Raw genomic sequence first — 22,500 nt, 5'->3', positions numbered from 1 at the left:
CCTGCTTTTTTGACAGTACAGCTGCAGAGGTAATTGTGCAACACCAACCCCCCCCCCCCATAAACTCCTCCCCCTATAAATCCCACCCCTCCCCATAAACGCCTTCCATCCCTCACAAACCCTCCCCATAAACTCCTCCCCTATAAAACCCACCCTCCCCATAAACTCCTTCCATCCCTCACAAACCCTCCCTTTATAAACTCCTCCCCTATAAAACCCACCTCCCCATAAACGCCTTCCATCCTCACAAACCCTCCCCATAAACTCCTCCCCTATAAAACCCACCCTCCCCATAAACTCCTTCCATCCTCACAACCCCCTAAACTCCTCCCCTATAAAACCCACCCCTCCCTCATATATCCCTCCCACCTTTAACTTCTTCCCTCCCCACATCTCCTGACAGCTGCTGCAGATTGGTGATGAAGGTTACAGAGTCCACCTTCAGCTTTGCCATTTGTAACATCAGCACTTTTAAATGCACACATTATTCTACTAGTTTCTCTGAACAACAGAACATCACTCATTCCTCCAAACATGTAAACATCACTCATTCCTCCAAACATCTAAACATCACTCATTCCTCCAAACATCTAAACATCACTATCACTCATTCCTCCAAACATCTAAACATCACTCATTCCTCCAAACATCTAAACATCATTCATTCCTCCAAACATCTAAACATCACTCATTCCTCCAAACATCTAAACATCACTCATTCCTCCAAACATCTAAACATCACTATCACTCATTCCTCCAAACATCTAAACATCACTCATTCCTCCAAACATCTAAACATCACTCATTCCTCTGGCTCCTGTAACCATCATCTGTGTCTCAGGACTTTGACCTAAAAAAGCTAAGTGTTGTGTGAAAATGAAGCTGGAATGTGAAGATGCAGGACGGATAGATGAACAGATGGATGACTGAGTAAATGGATAGATGGACAGATGGATGGACGAATATTTTCTTTTATATTTATATTTATTTCTATAGAAGGAATAACACCGTGTGTCAGCGGAAAATAATAATCGCCATGGTAACGATATGAACAAGAACCTCTGTGTTTTCTTCTATATAGAATACATATTCTACATGCACAATCAGCAGCGTTCCTGAGAAACCGTCATGATGTGTCACAGCGTCCCTCATGACCCCTGACACTGGAGACTCCTTCCATAGATCTCACACAAACATCTCCTTTCTTTAAAATAAACACCACCACATTAATGATAATCAGTTTATGCTCAGAGCAGCATGTGCTATACACACTGTTACTATGGAAACCATACAGTAACTACTGTTGTAGAGAACTGATCACCACCTGAGGCCCGTCTGAGAATGCGCCCCACCCAGGGACCCTCGTTAGTGCCACATTTAGTTTGTACTGATTATTAGAATAATGTGCTCTGTCATGGAGCTGTGTTTACTCATCAGTCAGTGTGTGTGTGTGTGTGTGTGTGTGTGTGTGTGTGTGTGTGTGTGTGTGTGTGTGTGTGTGAAGGAGAGAGACGGGTGTGTAAGGTCACACACAGCCACCGGCGGACTGTTTTACTAAATTTAAAACTGCTGCGGTGGTTTGAAACCGCGGTCCACCATCACCACTGCCTCCGCTGAACTCCACTGTACGCTATTACCTCCCTTTACCACCACATCCATTTATTTCTATTTTCTTATTAATATTATTTATTATCTTTTAAAGAATGAAAAAGGAATCCTTCATTATTTTCACCACAAATGTATCTGATTTGGGAATACATACAGGATCTGGGGTCTAAAGCTATGATGCTAATATAGCTAACAAGTAATGGAAGTGTAAATCTCACAGCTCATCACACTGAATGTTCATACCTGAGGAGCATCTCTACAATGTGTAGCTAGTTTAATGCTAAATTCTGCTGATTAGCGTAATGCTAGTACACTCGCTTACATTAGTCACATAGGTTTCGAATTACATTCTCACTCATTTTCTCTTTTCTGATTTATTAATCCTGGCACTGTATATTTTAAAGTTACCATGACAACCGCTTTCTGTTATGCGCATCTCTAAAATTAGCAATGTTAGCTAGCTAGCTTAGCTAGCAGGAGCAGGTGGTCAAAACACATATGTACTTGGTCCAAAGCTGTGGAGCTTCATGGGTTCTTAGTTATGCCACAATCTGATCTCAGGTGTAACATTTGAAACTTACTGAAGCATTTGTTTTCTCTGCGAATCAGTGAACAGTTTAATTTCACTTTTGAAAACCTTTTCTTTTTTTTGCTGGAATACTGGAAACCTCAGGTTTTTTATTTGCTCACTGTCACAACACCTGCATGAATGTGGAGTCCATGTAAATACAGTAGTTTGGACACTTGTTCTCCTTTTGTGTGTTTTTTTTTTTTGTATTTTTACATTAATATTAAAGAACTATGAAAGAACATGTCTGGAATTCTGTAGTAAACAGAAACACGTTAAAGAACCCAGAATATGTTTTCTATTTAAAATTGTAGCGTTGATTGCTGCTCAGAAACTCCTGGCATTTTCTCATCAGAATCACAAGGTGTCACCTGGAATTGGTTTCAGGTCACATGTGTGTTTTATCAAGAGTTAATTTGTGACATTTCTTAACTTCTTAATGAGCTTTAGAGCATCAGTTGTGTTGTGCAGAGGAACGTTTGAGTACAATATCACTATTAGTGCTGCTACAACTACTGTACAAATCCATATTAAAGCAAGAAACATTTAACATTAAGTAAAGAGAAAAGATCCATCATTACTTAAAGAAATGAAGGTCAGTGAATCTGAAACATCTCAAGAATTTTAAATGTGTTCCCAAGTTCAGTCTCTAAAACCATCAAACTCTATGATAAGGACCATCACAGGAAAAGAAGACCAAGAGCTACCTCTGCTGCAGAGGATAAGTTTATTAGAATTACCAGTTTCAGACACCACCAATTTGCATAAATGCTTCTCAGAGTTCAAGTAGCAGAAATATTTCAACATCTACTGTTCATAGGACACTGTGTGATTCAGGCTTTCACGGTGAAATTGCAGCAACAACAAAAAAAACATTACTTCAGAACAACAAGCAGAAGAGACTTGCTTGGGCCCAGAAACACAAGGAATAGACAGTAGATCCGTGGAAAACTGTTGAGTTCAAATTTGAGATTTTAGTTTTTGTGTGAGTGGAGGTGTGTGATGTTGTGGGTGAAGGTGTGAGAGTGTGTGGGTGGAGGTGTGAGATGGTGTGGGTGAAGGTTTGAGAGTGTGTGGGTGGAGGTGTGAGTATAGGTGTGTGATGGTGTGGGTGAAGGTGTGAGACTGCGTGGGTAAAGGTGTGAGAGGAGGTGTGAGAGTGTGGGTGGAGATGTGAGTGTGTGGGTGGAGGTGGAGTGTGGATTTGTGAGTGTGTGTGTGGGTGAGGTGTGAGTGTGTGTGGTGGAGGTGTGAGTGTGGGTGGAGGTGTGTGAGTGTGTGGATGGAGGTGAGCGTGTGTGGGTGGAGGTGTGAAACTATGTGGGTGGAGGTGTGAGTGGAGGTGAGAGGAGGTGTGAGAGTGTGTGGGTGGAGGTGTGGTGTGTGGGTGGAGGTGGAGGTGGGTGGAGGTGAGAGTGTGTGGGTGGAGTTGTGAAATGGTGTGGGTGAAGGTGTGAGAGTGTGTGGGTGGAGGTGTGTGAGGAGGTGTGAGTGGGTGGAGGTGTGAGTGTGTGGATGGAGGTGTGAGCGTGTGTGGGTGGAGGTGTTGGTGGGTGGAGATGTGAGTGTGTGGGTGGAGGTGTGAGAGGAGGCATAAGAGTGTGTGGGTGGAGGTGTGAGAGGAGGTGGGAGTGGGTGGAGGTGTGAGGTGGATGGAGGTGTGAGTGTGTGGATGGAGGTGAGTGTGGGTGGAGGTGTGAGTGGGTGGAGGTGGAGGTGTGTGGGTGGAGGTGTGAGAGGAGGCGAAGAGTGTGTGGGTGGAGGTGTGAGGAGGTGTGAGAGTGTGGGTGGAGTTGTGAGTGGAGGTGAGAGTGTGTGGGTGGAAGTGTGAGTGGGTGGAGGTGTGAGAGGAGGTGTGACAGTCTATGGGTGGAGGTGTAAGTATGTGTGGGTGGAGGTGAGAGGAGGTGTGAGTTTGTGTGGGTGGAGGTGTGAGGTGTGGGTGGAGGTGAGTGTGTGGGTGGAGGTGTGAGAGGAGGCATAAGAGTGTGTGGGTGGAGGTGTGAGAGGAGGTGGGAGTGGGTGGAGGTGTGAGGTGGATGGAGGTGTGAGTGTGTGGATGGAGGTGAGTGTGGGTGGAGGTGTGAGTGGGTGGAGGTGGAGGTGTGTGGGTGGAGGTGTGAGAGGAGGCGAAGAGTGTGTGGGTGGAGGTGTGAGGAGGTGTGAGAGTGTGGGTGGAGTTGTGAGTGGAGGTGAGAGTGTGTGGGTGGAAGTGTGAGTGGGTGGAGGTGTGAGAGGAGGTGTGACAGTCTATGGGTGGAGGTGTAAGTATGTGTGGGTGGAGGTGTGAGAGGAGGTGTGAGTTTGTGTGGGTGGAGGTGTGAGGTGTGGGTGGAGGTGAGTGTGTGGGTGGAGGTGTGAGAGGAGGTGTAAGAGTGTGTGGGTGGAGGTGTGAGTGGGTGGGGATGGAGGTGTGAGTGTGTGTGGAGGTGTGAGAGGAGGTGTAAGAGTGTGGGTGGAGGTGTGAGTGGGTGGGGTGGAGGTGTGAGGTGTGGGTGAAGGTGTGAGAGTGTGTGGGTGAAGGTGTGAGAGTGTGTTGGTGGAGGTGAGTGTGGGTGGAGGTGTGGGAGGAGGTGGAGTGTGGGTGGAGGTGTGAGGTGTGTGGGAGGAGGTGTGAGTGTGTGGGTGGAGGTGTGAGTGTGTCTGGGAGGAGGTGGAGTGTGTGTGGAGGTGTGAGTGTGTGGGTGGAGGTGTGAGTGTGTGTGGGTGGAGGTGTGAGTGTGTGGGTGGAGGTGTGAGTGTGTGGGTGAGGTGTGAGTGTGTGGGTGGAGGTGTGGAGTGTGGGTGGAGGTGTGTGAGTGTGTGTGGGTGGAGGTGTGTGAGTGTGTGGGTGGAGGTGTGAGGTGTGGGTGGAGTGTGGGTGGAGGTGTGAGTGTGTGGGTGGAGGTGTGAGTGTGTGTGGGTGGAGGTGTGAGTGTGGGTGGAGGTGGAGGAGGTGTGAGGTGGGTGGAGGTGTGAGGTGTGTGGGTGGAGGTGTGTGTGTGGAGGAGGTGGAGGTGTGAGTGTGTGGAGGAGGTGTGAGTGTGTGGGTGGAGGTGTGAGTGTGTGGGTGGAGGTGTGAGGTGTGAGGTGGAGGTGTGAGGTGTGTGTGGGAGGAGGTGTGAGTGTGTGTGGGTGGAGGTGTGAGTGTGTTGGTGGAGGTGTGAGTGTGTGGGTGGAGGTGTGAGAGTGTGTGGGTGGAGGTGTGAGGTGGGTGGAGGTGGAGTGTGGTGGAGGTGAGTGTGGGTGGAGGTGTGAGAGTGTGTGGTGGAGGTGTGAGGTGGAGGTGTGAGGTGTGTGGGTGGAGGTGTGAGTGTGTGGGTGGAGGTGTGAGTGTGTGGTGGAGGTGTGAGTGTGTGGAGGTGTGAGGTGTGTGGGTGGAGGTGTGAGTGTGGGTGGAGGTGTGAGTGTGGGTGGAGGTGTGAGAGTGTGGGTGGAGGTGGAGGTGTGAGGTGGGTGGAGGTGGGAGGAGGTGAGTGTGGGTGGAGGTGTGTGTGGGTGGAGGTGTGAGGTGGGTGGAGGTGAGAGTGTGTGGGTGGAGGTGAGAGTGTGTGGAGGTGTGAGGTGTGTGGTGGAGGTGGAGGTGGAGGTGGAGGTGGGTGGAGGTGTGAGAGTGTGTGGTGGAGGTGTGAGTGTGTGGGTGGAGGTGTGAGGTGTGGGTGGAGGTGTGAGGTGGGTGGAGGTGGGTGGAGGTGGGAGGAGGTGTGAGTGTGTGGTGGAGGTGGAGTGTGGGAGGAGGTGTGGGTGGAGGTGTGAGTGTGGGTGGAGGTGGAGTGTGGGTGGAGGTGTGTGTGTGGGTGGAGGTGAGAGTGTGTGGGTGGAGGTGTGAGTGTGGGTGGAGGTGTGAGAGTGTGTGGAGGAGGTGTGAGTGTGTGGGTGGAGGTGTGAGTGTGTGTGGGAGGAGGTGTGAGTGTGTGGGTGGAAGTATAAGTGTGTGTGGAGGAGGTGGAGTGTGGGTGGAGGTGTGAGTGTGTGGGTGGAGGTGTGAGTGTGTGGGTGGAGGTGTGAGTGTGTGGGAGGAGGTGTGAGTGTGTGGGTGGAGGTGTGAGTGTGTGTGGGAGGAGGTGTGAGGTGTGTGTGGGTGGAAGTATAAGTGTGTGTGGGAGGAGGTGTGAGTGTGTGGGTGGAGGTGTGAGAGTGTGTGGGTGGAGGTGTGAGAGTGTGTGGGTGGAGGTGTGAGTGTGTGGGTGGAGGGAATGCTGTAGGAAGGAGTGATGCGGTGGTATTGCAGTAGAACGTTAGGAGGTGGCCGGGGCAGAGGGTTAACTCGTCTCTAATGCACTGTAATTGTGCTTAGTCATTCTGAAGGTACTTTATTGATCTCCGCTCCAAGATGCAGAAAACAAAACACAAATACCATGAACGATGTGAAGCCGAGTACTAAAATAACCGTCAGCCCACATCAGGGAGAACATCCACACTACTCTCCACACACATCATCATCATCATCATCTTCATCTTCACAGATAGAGTGATGGAAACCCTCACTCTGGTATATATGTGATATATTAATAATCCTTGGGGGACCTTCAGCCCTTAAAAATATTGACGTTATTTGAAATAGATGTTGATGTCTTGAGTAGAAGCAACAGATTTTCTCATCATGCATAAACAACTAGAGCCTCGTACATCACGCACACACACTGCATGGGCAAACGTATTGGGACACTTGATTATTCCAATCATACGTGGTTCTTCTCCAAACTGTACAATGTTAGAGAGACAATTGTTTTAGAGGTTTTTGGATGCAGGAGCATGAAATATTCCCTTCATTTGAACCAGAAGATCCAAACCTGTTCACAGCATGACAATGCGTGTGCACAAAGCCAGCTCCATGGAGATCTGATGTCAATAATTTGGAAGATGTGGAAGATCTCCCGCTACAGAATTCCAACCCTATTGAACACTTTGGATGAATGTGAACACTGACTGCACCCCAGGCCTCCTCATCTTCTTACCTACATCAGTACCTGACTTTACTAACACCCTAACACCCCTGAATGAATCTCCACAAAATGTAGTGGAACATCTTCCCAGAAGAGTGGAGGCTACCTTTATTTTCTCACACAAATCACTGCTTTCATTTCAAAAGTCTTCGTTCAGCAGCACAGTGAATAGAATAGCACTCGATCCAGCAATCACTGTGTTTTATAGGTTCTCTGTGGAGAACGAGCTCATGCACACTCGAGTGGAGATGTGAAAGTGATGAAAGACATGAAATGGAGATGGGATTGTGATATGTGTGAGATGGAGATGCAGGAGCTATTATTCATGTTGAATTCTTATTTATTGACTTTATAAAGTAGTCAGTATGTGTGTTTATGTGTTGATGAAGATAACATGCTGGTGGTGTGAAGGAAAGTTTGACCTAACGTTCTTCTGGAACTGGTAACTATCAGTCTGTAGACTGTAACACACAGAAAACCTGCACCTCCGTTTAACCAGATCCTGCTTCTGTTTTATACAAACTCCACCTCCTTGTGTGTGTGTGTGTGTGTGTGTGTGTGTGTGTGTGTGTGTGTGTGTGTGTTATGTTGAGTATTAGCTCCTCACTGCACTCTTAACCTGACTCTGAATACGGGCCACAGACGAAGTTAATGTCACTTCAGATCATCACGCTCACACACTGACCTCCATTTAGCTGCTGATTCAATAGGAGTTCATACACTGCTGTGTACACAATATTAACCTGTGTATAGACACTGATATTAGAAATCTATCCTCATGATGTTGTTTAATAGGAAATGTGTGACGAACATCAGAGCAAACGAGGACAAAAAACACAATCATCTAAATTCAGCTACAAATCTCTCAGGCAGCTACTGAGAACAATAATTACTGTAGGATAAAAACACCTACGTGCATGCACACACACACACACACACACACACACACACACACACACACACACACACACACACACACACACATACATACACACACACACACACACAGACACACTACACACACACACAACACACACACACAGACACATACACACACACACACACACATACATACATACACACACACACACACACACACACACACACACAGACACACAGACACATACACACACACACACACACACACATACATACATACACACACACAGACACAGACACACACACACACACACACACACACACACACACACACACACACACATACACACACACACACACACACACACACACACACACACACACACACACACACACACAGAGATACCCAGACACACAGACACACACACACACACACACACACACAACACACACACACACACACACAGACACTACACACACACACACATACACACACACACATACATACATACACACACACACACACATACACACACACACACACACACACACACACACACACACACACACACACACACACACACATACACACACACACACACACACACACACACATACATACAAACACACACAGACACAGACACACACACACACACACACACACACACACACACACACACATATACACACACACACACACACACACACACACACAGACACATACACACACACACACACACACAGACACACATACACACACACACACACACACACACACACACACACACAACACACACACAGACACACACACACATACATACACACACACACACACACACACACACACACACACACACACACACACACACACACACACACACACACACACACACACACACACACACACACACACACACACACAGAGATACCCAGACACACAGACACACACACAAACACATGCATACATACACACACACACACACACACACACGCCACCAAGCGTAATTTACATCAGAATTTGTATCAAATCAGATTTCTGGCTCCACCTCATATGTTGCCGTCATGCCTTCAGAAACAAACAGGACTGGCTTTTGTTCGATTCAAGTCCATGTTGCTTGAATGCTGTTTCTGTATCCAATCAGATTTTAAGTTGGCAGCACTGAGGCCCTCTAGCAGGCGTCTATTAACATCAGCATTTTCACATCCATTGATTGAATGGTCAGAAAAGGTTTTAATGATGGTATTAAGAGATGGATTGGTTAGGGTAGAACATCACTGAAGGCCACAAGGTGAAATACACGACCTGCAGTGCTTAATTACTGAATAAACTACACTACTGAAAATAATAATATACACAAAACTGCTATAATAGTCATCTTCCTCGAACACTCGCTGTTCTGTATATTCACTGGTTATTGGCATGCTTGAGGGACACATCTTCATGGATTAGTGCTCATCAATTAAAACTCAACCCCAGCAAAACAGAACTGCTGGCCATCTCCAGGTGAATTATCTCCAGGTCAAGATCTCCTAATAACACTTCATGACCCTCTGCTCTCCACTGCTCATAACCTCGGGGTAACTATGGACAATAAACTGTACTTCTTCCCACATGTTGCTAATGTGTCTCGTTCTTGTCGAATTTCTTCTCTACAACATCCAAAGGATTCGATCATTTCTGCCACACAGGCTGCCCATGTTCTTGTTCAGACTCTTGTGATTTTGAGACTGGACTACTGCAGCTCTCTGCTGGCAGGTCTTCCCCTGAACGCTATTCATCCACTGCAAATGATCCAAAACGCAGCTGCATGACTTGTGTTCAATCTGCCCAAGTTCTCCCACACCACCCCACTGCTGCTCCTCCACTGGCTTCCAGTAGCTGCACATATCAGATTCAAAAATGGACCAGCACCATCATACCTCAGTGACCTCATCACATCTCGCACTGCACCACGCTGTCTGAGATCCTCCAGCACTGCTCCACTGGTACCACCTTCTCTCAGAATGAGAGGTAAGTACACTTCAAGGCTCTTCTCTGTTCTGGCACCGAGGTGGTGGAATGAACTTCCCCTAGATGTCTGAACAGTGGAGTCCCTGACTATCATCAAGTGATGGTTGAAGACCTTCATCTTCCTGAAATACTTCAACTAGCACTTTCCACGTTTGCTTTGTAAAAAGAGTTGTGTTGTGATTTATATTAAGTGTGTAATCCAGTGTACAGTGTAGATTTATTCATTAATGAGACTCAAAGCACTTTTGTACGTTGCTCTGGACACGGACGTCTGCTACATGCTGTAAATGTACATGTAAATGTAATGCTAGTTTAGGTTTTAGCATGTTTTGAATGAAGCAATCCCATAATTCCCTTCACCAGTTCATCCGTGTACTGACTCCACCTACCAGAAACAATACACTCCGTTTCACTGACTAAAAAGAGCCTCGTGTTTACCTCCACTGCTTACATTAAGGTCACACAGTTACCATACACTCTGTGTGTGTGTGTGTGTGTGTGTGTGTGTGTGTGTGTGTGTGCGCGCGTGCAGCTGACAGATGGTCTGAGGTGTGTAATCTGAGCCCTGGTTTATGTAAAGCAGCACTGTTCATCTCACACACATCAGACACAACCATAAAGTAAAACTATAAATCCTGATTTATACACATGAACTCAGCAGTGTGTTATTATTAAATATGAATATAATACGGATATTTTATTACATCACAGACACAGCAGCAGGTCACACACACAACACACATTAATAATAATGCCTTGTTTACAGGGACTTCATGTACAGCGCTACACCGATACACCGATACTATTTTTCTCTACATACACACAAACACACACACACACACACACACACACACACACACACACACACACACACACACACACACACACACACACACACACACACACACACACTGCCTGTCAAAAAAAAGTAACACAATGCAATACTTGTTTGCATCCCTTTAGCTTTGCTTATGGCAGGAATTCTCCATGGTTTGGTTTCCACAATTTCATGCAATGTCACAACACTCATTTCCACCCAGAGCTTCATGTATTTCTTGCCAAGATCTTGTATTCTCATATACACCACATCTCATGTTTCTCAGTGGGGTTAAGCTCTGGACTCTCTTTCATGTATTGAGCCACATGAATCCTGGCATCGTCATCTTGGAGAATGCTCATGCCTTAATGGAAGAAAAAATCAGTTGATGGAAACACTTGGCCATTCAGTAGATTCAGGTAGTCAGTAGCCCTAAATTTGGGGCACATAATGTTGCTGAACCCAGACCTTTCCATCTGAAGCAACCCCAGATCATAACACAGCCATCCAAAGGCTTGTACTGTATTCTCTGGAGCAGGGTAAATCTGAACTCCTCAGACCACATGACCTTCTCTATTGTTCCAGAGTCCCATCTTTATACTTGCTAAGAAATTGAAGCTTTTTTCCTGATGATACTCACTGATAAGTGATTTTCTTTAGGCTGCACAATTGTTTTTCTCAGTCCTGTGAGTTCTCTTCACACTGAGCCTGTAGAAATGTAATTACCTACGCTATTAAACTGCTGTTTAAATACCATCTGATTTCACCAAAAGTGTAAGCGATCTCTGATCACCATCATTCAAGATCACACTCACACTGTACTAATCTGTAAGTACTGTACTCCTTACACTGTATTCCTCACACTCACACTGTAATCCACTGTACTTATCACTCACTGTACTCCTTACACTGTACTCCTCACACTCACACTGTACTCACACTGTACTCCTCACACTCACACTGTACTCCTCAGACTGTACTCCTCACACTCACACTGTACTCACACTGTATTCCTCACACTCACACTGTACTCCTCACACTCACACTGTACTCACACTGTACTCCTCACACTCACACTGTACTTACACTGTACTCCTCACACTCACACTGTACTCCTCAGACTGTTCTCCTCACACTCACACTGTACTCCTCACACTCACACTGTACTCACACTGTACTCCTCACACTCACACTGTACTCCTCAGACTGTCCTCCTCACACTCACACTGTATTCCTAACACTGTACTCCTCACACTCACACTGTACTCCACTGTACTTATCACACTAATTGTACTCCTCACACTGTACTCCTCACACTCACACTGTACTCCACTGTACTCCTCACACTCACACTGTACTCCTCAGACTGTTCTCCTCACACTCACACTATACGCCTCACACTGTACTCCTCACACTCACACTGTACTCACACTGTACTCCTCACACTCACACTGTACTCCTCAGACTGTTCTCCTCACACTCACACTGTATTACTTACACTGTACTCCTCATACTCACACAGTACTCCACTGTACTCATTGTACTCCTGACACTGTACTCCTCACACTGTACTCCACTGTACTTATCACACTCACTGTACTCCTCACACTGTACTCCTCACACTCACACTGTACTCACACTGTACTCCTCACACTCACACTGTACTACACTGTACTTATCACACTCACTGTACTCCTCACACTGTACTCCTCACACTCACACTGTACTCATATTATACTCCTCACACTCATGCTGTACTCCTCAGACTGTTTTCCTCACACCCACACTGTACTCCTCACTCTACACTCCTTACACTCACACTGTACTCCACTGTACTTATCACACTCACTGTACACCTCACACTTACACTGTACTCACACTGTACTCCTCACACTCACACTGTACTCACACTGTACTCCTCACACTCACACTGTACTCCTCAGACTGTACTCCTCACACTCACACTGTACTCACACTGTACTCCTCACACTCACACTGTACTCCTCACACTCACACTGTACTCACACTGTACTCCTCACACTCACACTGTACTTACACTGTACTCCTCACACTCACACTGTACTCCTCAGACTGTTCTCCTCACACTCACACTGTACTCCTCACACTGTACTCCTCACACTCACACTGTACTCACACTGTACTCCTCACACTCACACTGTACTCCTCACACTGTACTCCTCACACTCACACTGTATTCCTAACACTGTACTCCTCACACTCACACTGTACTCCACTGTACTTATCACACTAATTGTACTCCTCACACTGTACTTCTCACACTCACACTGTACTCCACTGTACTCCTCACACTCACACTGTACTCCTCAGACTGTTCTCCTCACACTCACACTATACTCCTCACACTGTACTCCTCCACACTCACACTGTACTCACACTGTACTCCTCACACTCACACTGTACTCCTCAGACTGTTCTCCTCACACTCACACTGTATTACTTACACTGTACTCCTCATACTCACACAGTACTCCACTGTACTTATCACACTCATTGTACTCCTGACACTGTACTCCTCACACTGTACTCCACTGTACTTATCACACTCACTGTACTCCTCACACTGTACTCACACTGTACTCCTCACACTCACACTGTACTACACTGTACTTATCACACTCACTGTACTCCTCACACTGTACTCCTCACACTCACACTGTACTCACATTATACTCCTCACACTCACGCTGTACTCCTCAGACTGTTTTCCTCACACCCACACTGTACAACTCACTCTACACTCCTTACACTCACACTGTACTCCACTGTACTTATCATACTCACTGTACCTCACACTGTACTCACACTGTACTCCTCACACTCACACTGTACTCCTCACACTCACACTGTACTCACAATGTACCCCTTACACTCATACTTTAATCACACTGTACTTCTCACACTGTACTCACACTGTACTCCTCACACCAACATTGTGCTTACACTTACATTTACCCCCAGGCATGGTACACACACACGTGTGTGTGTGTGTCTGGTCTACTTTATTTCTGGGGCAAAGTCATGTCCTGTCAGTGAGCTGAGCACAGCTTTAGTTTTTTTTTTTTTAGCTTTAGCCCTTCACCTCTCAGGACATGCCCTCTAATGGACAGGGCACTCATATACATACTGTATGAGGACTAAACCGCTGAAGTGTGTGTGTGTGTGTGTGTGTGTGTGTGTGTGTGTGTGTGTGTGTGTGTGTGTGTGTGTGTGTGTGTGTGTGTGCGTGCGTGCGCGTGTGTGGTCTGACCGAGTAAGAGAGCAATAAAGCTCATTCATTATTCAGCAGCAGATAAACATTGATACATGAGGAAGTGAAAGTGAGGACACTGATGATCAGTCATACCACACACACACACACACACACACACACACACACACACACACACACACACACACACACACACACTACGATTCCATCTATTTCTATCTGGGAATCTCGTAACTTCATTAAGTTGTGTTTTAACAGAGAAAGAATTAACTAATAATGTGTGATAAAAAAAAGATAAAAATGATTGTAATATAATAAAAGAATTATAATGAATAGAAATGAGCAGTGTTTATCCACTTTAACAAAACATGAACATTAAACACTTGTGTGTTACCGAACTGTACAATCTGAATTTAACACACACTCATTACTCATCTCAATCCATTCCACCATCATTTCTGAATTATAATTTAAACTTTACAGTATTACACTGTTTACATGCTGCTGCTGCTGTTTTCTGCGCTGCATTGTGTTTGTTTATATTTACTCTCAGTTCTAGTGTTTATAATCCTCTTTACACACTACTGTAAATTCAGAGTGTACTCTCTTGTGTTATGTGTATTGTCTTGTGTTGTCTGTCTGTCTGTACTTTATGTAGCTGTATGTTGTGTGTTGTAGCTCTGTGGTGTTTAGTGTAGCACCAGGGTTCAGGAGGAACCTTGTCTCGTTTTTACTGTGTACTGTGTACAACTGTGTATAGTAGAAATGACAATAAAAGCCGCTTGACTTGTCCAGTCACATGATCTATCAACGTGGGATTAATGATCAGGTTGTGGTTTATTCGTTTTTTGGTTGTATAGATAGCTGTGTGTCATGTGACTGCTAGAAAGGAATTTGATTGGCTGAAGAATCAGACGGTTTTATTTGTGTCCTGTGTTAAAGACAGAAAAATGAAGAAACCTATAATATAGGTGAGTGTCTCCTGTCTCCCCACACAGCCATATGTGAGACACACCAACCCACACACACACACACACTCACACACACACACACACACACACACACACACACACACACACACACACACACACACACACACTCACTCAGAGTTATTTATATCACACTCACGCAGTCTCTCTACATGGGATGTTTGTATCAGTGGCCCATTTTTTCCGGTCAGCATGTGAGGAGCAGCAGCTTGTGATTTCATGTCCTTCATGTAAACGAGTTTCCCTTCCTGTGTTTACTGAGCAGTCTTTACTAAAGTGTGTGTTTGTGTGTGTGTGTGTGTGTGTGTGTGCAGATCAGTGTGTAACTGCTGATGTTTGTGTTTGCAGGCTAAGGACAGTGATGATGATGAAGAAGTCGTTCACATCGACCGAGGGAACTTCATGGATGAGTTCTTCGAGCAGGTAAAGAATAGACAGATAGAGATGTTGCAGGGAGAGATGGAAGGAAGGATGGTAGGCAGGTGGAAGGAAGGGACAGAGGGATGGAGAGATGAATGGAGGGAGGGAGGAACAGAGATATGGAGAGATGGATAGAGGGAGGGTGGAAGGACAGAGGGATGGAGAGATGAATGAGGAGATGGGTGGAGGGAGGGATCGAGGATGGAGATGGATGAAGAGATGGATGAAGGGAGGTGGGAGGGACAGAGGGATGGAGAGATGGATGGAGGGAGGGTGGAAGTGAGAGAAAGAGCGATATAGAGATCGAAAGATGGGGCTGGGAGGGAGGGACAGAGGATGGAAAGATGGAGAGATGGATGGAGGAAGGGTGGGAGGGACAGATTGATGGAAAGATGGAAAGATGGAGAGATGGATGGAGGAAGGGTGGGAGAGGTACAGAGGATGGAGCGATGGATGGAGGGAGTGATGGAGGGAGGTGGGAGGACCGAGGATAGAGGGATGGATGGAGGAGGAAGGGACAGAGGGATGGACAGATAGATGGAGGGAGGGATAGAGGGATGGACAGATAGATGGAGGGAGGGTGGGAGGGAGGGACAGAGGATGGACAGATAGATGGAGGGAGGATAGAGGGATGGACAGATAGATGGAGGAGGGTGGGAGGGAGGGACAGAGGGATGGACAGATAGATGGAGGGAGGGATAGAGGGATGGACAGATAGATGGAGGGAGGGTGGGAGGGAGGGACAGAGGGATGGACAGATAGATGGAGGGAGGGATAAAGGAAGCCGTGCTGCAGTCTGGAAAGAAACACCACAGTGTCCTACTTCTGTTCCCCACAGACACCACAGAGCATTATGGGTAATCTGTTCGATACACTGTGAGCACTGAGTCTGCCCCGGTGCATTGTGGGAGTTTAACTGGGGGAGTGTTTTGGAAATTTATCACTAAAGTTTTAACATCAACACACAGAGGGATGCAGGTGTGTGTGTGTGTGTGTGTGTGTGTGTGTGTGTGTGTGTGTGTGTGTGTGTGTCGGTGTCAATGTGTGGTGTGTTGAATTGTGTAGTGTGTTGAGTTGTGCGGTGTGTTGAGTTGTATAGTGTGTTGAGTTGTGCGGTGTGTTGAGTTGTATAGTGTGTTGAGTTGTACAGTATGTTGAGTTATGCGGTCTGTTGAGTTGTTGTGTAGTGTGTTGAGTTGTTGCGTCTTGTGTTGAGTTGTGTAGTGTGTTGAGTTGTACAGTATGTTGAGTTGTGTAGTGTGTTGAGTTGTGTAGTGTGGTGTGTTGAGTTGTGTAGTGTGGTGTGTTGAGTTGTACAGTATGTTGAGTTGTGGTGTGTTGAGTTGTTGTGTGGTGTGTTGAGTTGTGTAGTGTGTTGAGTTTTACAGTATGTTGAATTCTGTGGTGTGTTGAGTTGTGCAGTGTGTTGAGTTGTTGCGTCGTGTGTTGAGTTGTGTAGTGTGTTGAGTTGTGCAGTGTGTTGAGTTGTTGTGTGGTGTGTGGAGTTGTGTAGTGTGTTGAGTTGTACAGTATGTTGAGTTGTGTGGTGTTTTGAGTTGTGTAGTGTGTTAAGTTGTTGTGTCGTGTTGAGTTGTGTAGTGTTTTATGTTGTTCGGTGTGTTGAGTTGTGCTGTGTGTTGAGTTGTTGTGTGGTGTGTTTAGTTGTGTAGTGTGTTGAGTTGTACAGTATGTTGAGTTGTGTGGTGTTGAGTTGTGTGTTGTGTTGATTTGTGTAGTGTGTTGAGTTGTTGTGTGGTGTTGAGTTGTGTAGTGTGTTGAGTTGTGTTGTGTGTTGAGTTGTGTAGTGTGGTGTGGTGTGTTGTACAGTATGTTGAGTTGTGTGGTGTGTTAAGTTATGTGGTTTGTTGAGTTGTCTATTGTGTTGAGTTGTTGTGTGATTTGTTGAGTTGTATAGTGTGTTGAGTTGTTTGGTGTGTTGAGTTGTGTAGTGTGTTGAGTTGTACAGTATGTTGAGTTGTAGTGTGTTGAGTTGTACAGTATGTTGAGTTGTGTGGTGTTGAGTTGTGTGTTGTGTTGATTTGTGTAGTGTGTTGAGTTGTAGTGTGGTGTGTTGAGTTGTGTAGTGTGTTGAGTTGTGTTGTGTGTTGAGTTGTGTAGTGTGGTGTGGTGTGTTGTACAGTATGTTGAGTTGTGTGGTGTGTTAAGTTATGTGGTTTGTTGAGTTGTCTATTGTGTTGAGTTGTTGTGTGATTTGTTGAGTTGTATAGTGTGTTGAGTTGTTTGGTGTGTTGAGTTGTGTAGTGTGTGAGTTGTACAGTATGTTGAGTTGTGTAGTGTGTTGAGTTGTACAGTATGTTGAGTTGTGTGGTGTGTTGAGTTGTGTGTTGTGTTGATTTGTGTAGTGTGTTGAGTTGTAGTGTGGTGTGTTGAGTTGTGTAGTGTGTTGAGTTGTGTTGTGTTTTGAGTTGTGTAGTGTGGTGTGGTGTGTTGTACAGTATGTTGAGTTGTGTGGTGTGTTAAGTTATGTGGTTTGTTGAGTTGTCTATTGTGTTGAGTTGTTGTGTGGTTTGTTGAGTTGTATAGTGTGTTGAGTTGTTTGGTGTGTTGAGTTGTGTAGTGTGTTGAGTTGTACAGTATGTTGAGTTGTGTAGTGTGTTGAGTTGTACAGTATGTTGAGCTGTGCGGTGTGTTGAGTTGTACAGTATGTTGAGTTGTACAGTATGTTGAGCTGTGCGGCGTGTTGAGTTGTGTAGTGTGTTGTGTTGTACAGTATGTAGAGTTGTGTGGTGTGTTGAGTTGTGCGGTGTGTTGAGTTGTGTAGTGTGTTGAGTTGTGTAGTGTGTTGTGTTGTACAGTATGTTGAGTTGTGTAGTGTGTTGAGTTGTGCGGTGTGTTGAGTTGTGTAGTGTGTTGAGTTGTGCGGTGTGTTGAGTTGTGCGGTGTGTTGAGTTGTCTATTGTGTTGAGTTGTTGTGTGGTTTGTTGAGTTGTATAGTGTGTTGAGTTGTTTGGTGTTGAGTTGTGTAGTGTGTTGAGTTGTACAGTATGTTGAGTTGTGTAGTGTGTTGAGTTGTACAGTATGTTGAGGTGTGCGGTGTGTTGAGTTGTACAGTATGTTGAGTTGTACAGTATGTTGAGTTGTGTGTGTTGAGTTGTGTAGTGTGTTGTGTTGTACAGTATGTAGAGTTGTGTGGTGTGTTGAGTTGTGCGGTGTGTTGAGTTGTGTAGTGTGTTGAGTTGTGTAGTGTGTTGTGTTGTACAGTATGTTGAGTTGTGTAGTGTGTTGAGTTGTGCGGTGTGTTGAGTTGTGTAGTGTGTTGAGTTGTGCGGTGTGTTGAGTTGTGCGGTGTGTTGAGTTGTGCGGTGTGTTGAGTTGTACAGTATGTTGAGTTGTGTGTGTTGAGTTGTGTAGTGTGTTGAGTTGTGCGGTGTGTTGAGTTGTACAGTATGTTGAGTCGTTGTGTGGTGTGTTGAGTTGTGTAGTGTGTTGTTCTCAGTGAACTCTCTTTCCCTGTATGTGTGTGTGCGTCTGTGTGTGTGTGTGTGTGTGTGTGTGCGCGTGTGTGTGTGTGTGTGTGTGTGTGTGTGTGTGTGTGTGTACAGGTGGAGGAGATCCGCGGCTGCATTGAGAAGCTGTCGGAGGACGTGGAGCAGGTGAAGAAACAGCACAGCGCCATACTGGCAGCTCCGAATCCTGATGAGAGTAAGTTCTTCTGCTCATCACGCTGAGATACACCACACACTCTAACGCCTTGGTAGTGAGCGTTTATAAACACGACCCCGAACACAAGGCAGCATGAACACGTCTCTGAGGAGCAATCCTGAACCATCTGCCTGTCTTCTACTGAACTGATTCTCCATTTAATGTGACTGAAATTATTGGCACCCTCATGAACATGCACAGTCAGGTCCATAAATATTTGGAAATCGAAGCAGTTATTGTTGTTCTTGTGTCCTAAAAAAACATTTCCCCACAGAAACTGCAAAAGATTCCACTTCTTTACCTTTACAAGCCATGGGAAGCTTTTGAAGCACACCTCAACTCATGGTCCAAGTGTAGCGTGTAGATCTGTTGAAGCTTTTGTACACTTCATATCTCCTTCAGCTCTTCTCCTCACCAACATCATCAGTAAATACAAGAGGACCAGTTTCACTGGTAGCCGTACATGCCTGGGTCAAAACACCAACTGGTCTGCTTAAGATCATGAGCAGTTCCTTTTCTTCTCCTTCTTCATCTGTAGGATGTTCTTCCAGAACTTTAAAGGTTTTTAGAAAAATGGAATCCTGATCCTGAGACTTTCCTGATGGTGATCTTGTGGTAATGGGTTAGGGTTTAGGGTTAGGGTATTTACTATGACTGAGAACTTGCTTCATGATTCTGTATGTCCAAATATTTATTGAGCTGACTGTGAGGTGGAAACTAAGGGTTTGGAGACTCTGTTCCTCAGCCTCTGTTTACAAGAAAGTTCTTTATTTATCTATGTTTCAACACGATCACTTGCACAGCAATAGAGAGCTTCCAGTGTTCTTCTGGAACATGAACTTGAGCACCTTCTGCAATTCATGCCGGATCTCCTCAACGGTGTCAGAACGGCAAGCTCTGAACTTCATCTTTATCTTCAGGAAGAGAGTGAAATCTGCGGGAGCCAAATCTGGCGAGTAGTGTGGGTGTGGAAGTGAGATCTTGTGAATCGTTCTCTAACGATCATCATGCACGAGTTGCAGACTGTTCGACATTTTTGGGTGGTTGAACGCGTAACGTACGTCAATGCTAATGTCTGGTGTGTTCTAACTTGCTGTCTGTGATGAAATCGCAGACGTGGAAACACACATGGTCAGAACAGCACCAGAAGTCTCCAAACCTTTCCATACCACCTGCTATGAAGTGATGAAGATAAAGGGGCGTGTGAGAGGACGGAAACACGTCCTAAACGGAGTTTCTCCTTCCTCAGTTTTATTGATTCATTTCACTGTGTGTTTGATGGTGTTGTGTAGATCTTCAGTAGATCTTCAGTAGATCTTCAGTGGGCTGGAACTGCACACTTACAGCACTGACTCACTGCATGATTCTGCTTCATTTTATTTTTATACTTTATTTTTTGTTTCCCTATTTTTTCTTCCTCTTTTTTCCTTTTCCTTTTTGCTGCATGCTGCATGAAGGATACAGAGTGAGTGACACCATCATTATAAACACACACACACACACACACACACACACACACACACACACACACACACACACACACAAATTTATGGATCAGGATTTACACAGTTTGGTGTAAACAACAAACATCCTGTAAGAGTTTAATAAAAAGCTTCTACAGTCTCCTCTAATAGTATTGGATCAGTAAAACCAGTTCTGTTATTTTTTTATGAAACTCTGAATACGTTTAGGTTTGAGATCGGAAGATGAGGGATTGGAATTCCAGCTCCATTTCCTGATATTTCTATCTGAATATGTTCAACACCTCGGCTCTGACCCAGGAGAGTTCTGTTAGTCTGATCACTTCAACACTTCAGATCTCTGAAAGATATCTTGGAGTGAGTCCTGGGTTTCTTCTGTGAAGACTGTGTTTTTCTTAAGAAGGAAAAAATGAAGACCAGAGAGTTGTGTATAGGAGAAACGCAAACCATTCAGATACTGAGATAAGAGAGAAGATCCATCAGAACCATTACACACACACACACACACACACACACACACACACACACACACACACTGGAGATATTACACCAATCTGGAACATCCTGAACAGCCACACATGAAACAGATCAGCCAAGTAGCATCAGCAGCAGCTGAAGACAGGAACACTGTGAGAACCAAAAAAAACCCCAAACAATAGTCAGTGACATCACCAACAACCCCCACAGGGCAGCGGTGAAGGGCTGAAAGACAGAAATATGGAGGTGATACCTCGTGAAAGAAACCTCTAATCAGCAGTAAGAATCAGAAGACCAGACAGGAAATAAATTACAGAGATGATCCACAAAATTTTTGGAACCAATTTGAGACTCTACCAAAATGAAGCTAATGATTCAGAACACACGAGCTGCTGGGTGAAGGTAGTGGTATCATAACTTGGACTTGCATGGCTTCTTCTGAAACAGGCGCACTGATCTTTACTGATAATGAAATGCGTCCATTCAAATCAGGGGGAACTTCCTAATGCAGCTGGAGAAGACCCAAAACACACCTCCATCACACCACAGAACTTCATCAGGGGAAAAGTTTTACACTGAGCAATGTCCATCAGCAGACCTTCACCCAACTGAGCAGTGTTTTATCTCATGAAAAGGAGACTGAAGGAAGAACCTCCATAAAACACTTCACATCACAGTTATTACCAGCAAGAGAGAAACACCAATATATATGAAGTTATTACTGAGACCCTTGGTCTAAAAAACAGAAGGTTCTGAAGTGTTAAACACGTCCAGATGGAAACATCAGGGAATTCATCTGAAATTCTGATCCATCATCTTTATCTTTATCTTCCACTTTAAACTCCTCAAGATCTTCAGTATTAAATAAAGTCAAAAGAACAGTTCTAACTGTCCCAATACTTTTGAAGAAGATGTTGGATATTTAGATGTTGGAGTGTCCATGTGGAGATTCATTTAGCTACAAAAGTGTTAGTAAAGTCAGGTACTGATGTAGGTAGATGCCGAGCCCAGAAACATCCTGAACCATCTTGAGATGTACCAGTACCATTTTGACTCCACTTCATGTACAGTTTGGACACTGGACCTCTTTGAGTGTTTAAAGGCTCTGGCATGGAGAAGCTGGTGTTGGATCTGTGATGATCTCAGATATTGAGCTATTTTATGAGTTGCTCAGTAGCTCCTAGTTCCATAACATCAACTGACTGTAGAAGACTGTAGAAAGATCATCAGTCATAATCACACACTCCAGTGCTCATGTTAGTTCTCACTCTCCAGTGTTCTGTAGTGTTTAAAGACTATAATCACACTCTTGATGTCACCCAAATGAGGATGAGGTTCTGCTTTTGAGTCTGGTTCCTCTCAAGGTTTCTTATATCATCTAAGGGAGTTTTTCCTTCACCAGAGTCCCCCAG

The 22,500-nt window shown here is 45.2% G+C and overlaps 1 protein-coding gene across 1 annotated transcript in view; it reads left to right on the top strand.

Moving 5' to 3' along the window:
• Positions 1-22,500, top strand: part of stx1b (syntaxin 1B) — a 36,023-nt gene that overhangs the window by 4,199 nt on the left and 9,324 nt on the right. Inside the window, exons 2-3 of the mRNA XM_046835393.1 lie at positions 15,396-15,470; positions 19,031-19,130. Of these exons, the coding sequence (XP_046691349.1) occupies positions 15,396-15,470; positions 19,031-19,130 (175 nt within the window). The remainder of the gene's footprint in view (positions 1-15,395; positions 15,471-19,030; positions 19,131-22,500) is intronic.

The sequence above is a fragment of the Silurus meridionalis genome, chromosome 22, assembly GCF_014805685.1.
Source record: "Silurus meridionalis isolate SWU-2019-XX chromosome 22, ASM1480568v1, whole genome shotgun sequence".
NCBI classification, from domain to species: Eukaryota; Metazoa; Chordata; class Actinopteri; order Siluriformes; family Siluridae; genus Silurus; species Silurus meridionalis.
Note: the sequence above shows the minus strand (reverse complement) of the source record. Positions and strands in the feature narration are given on the sequence as shown.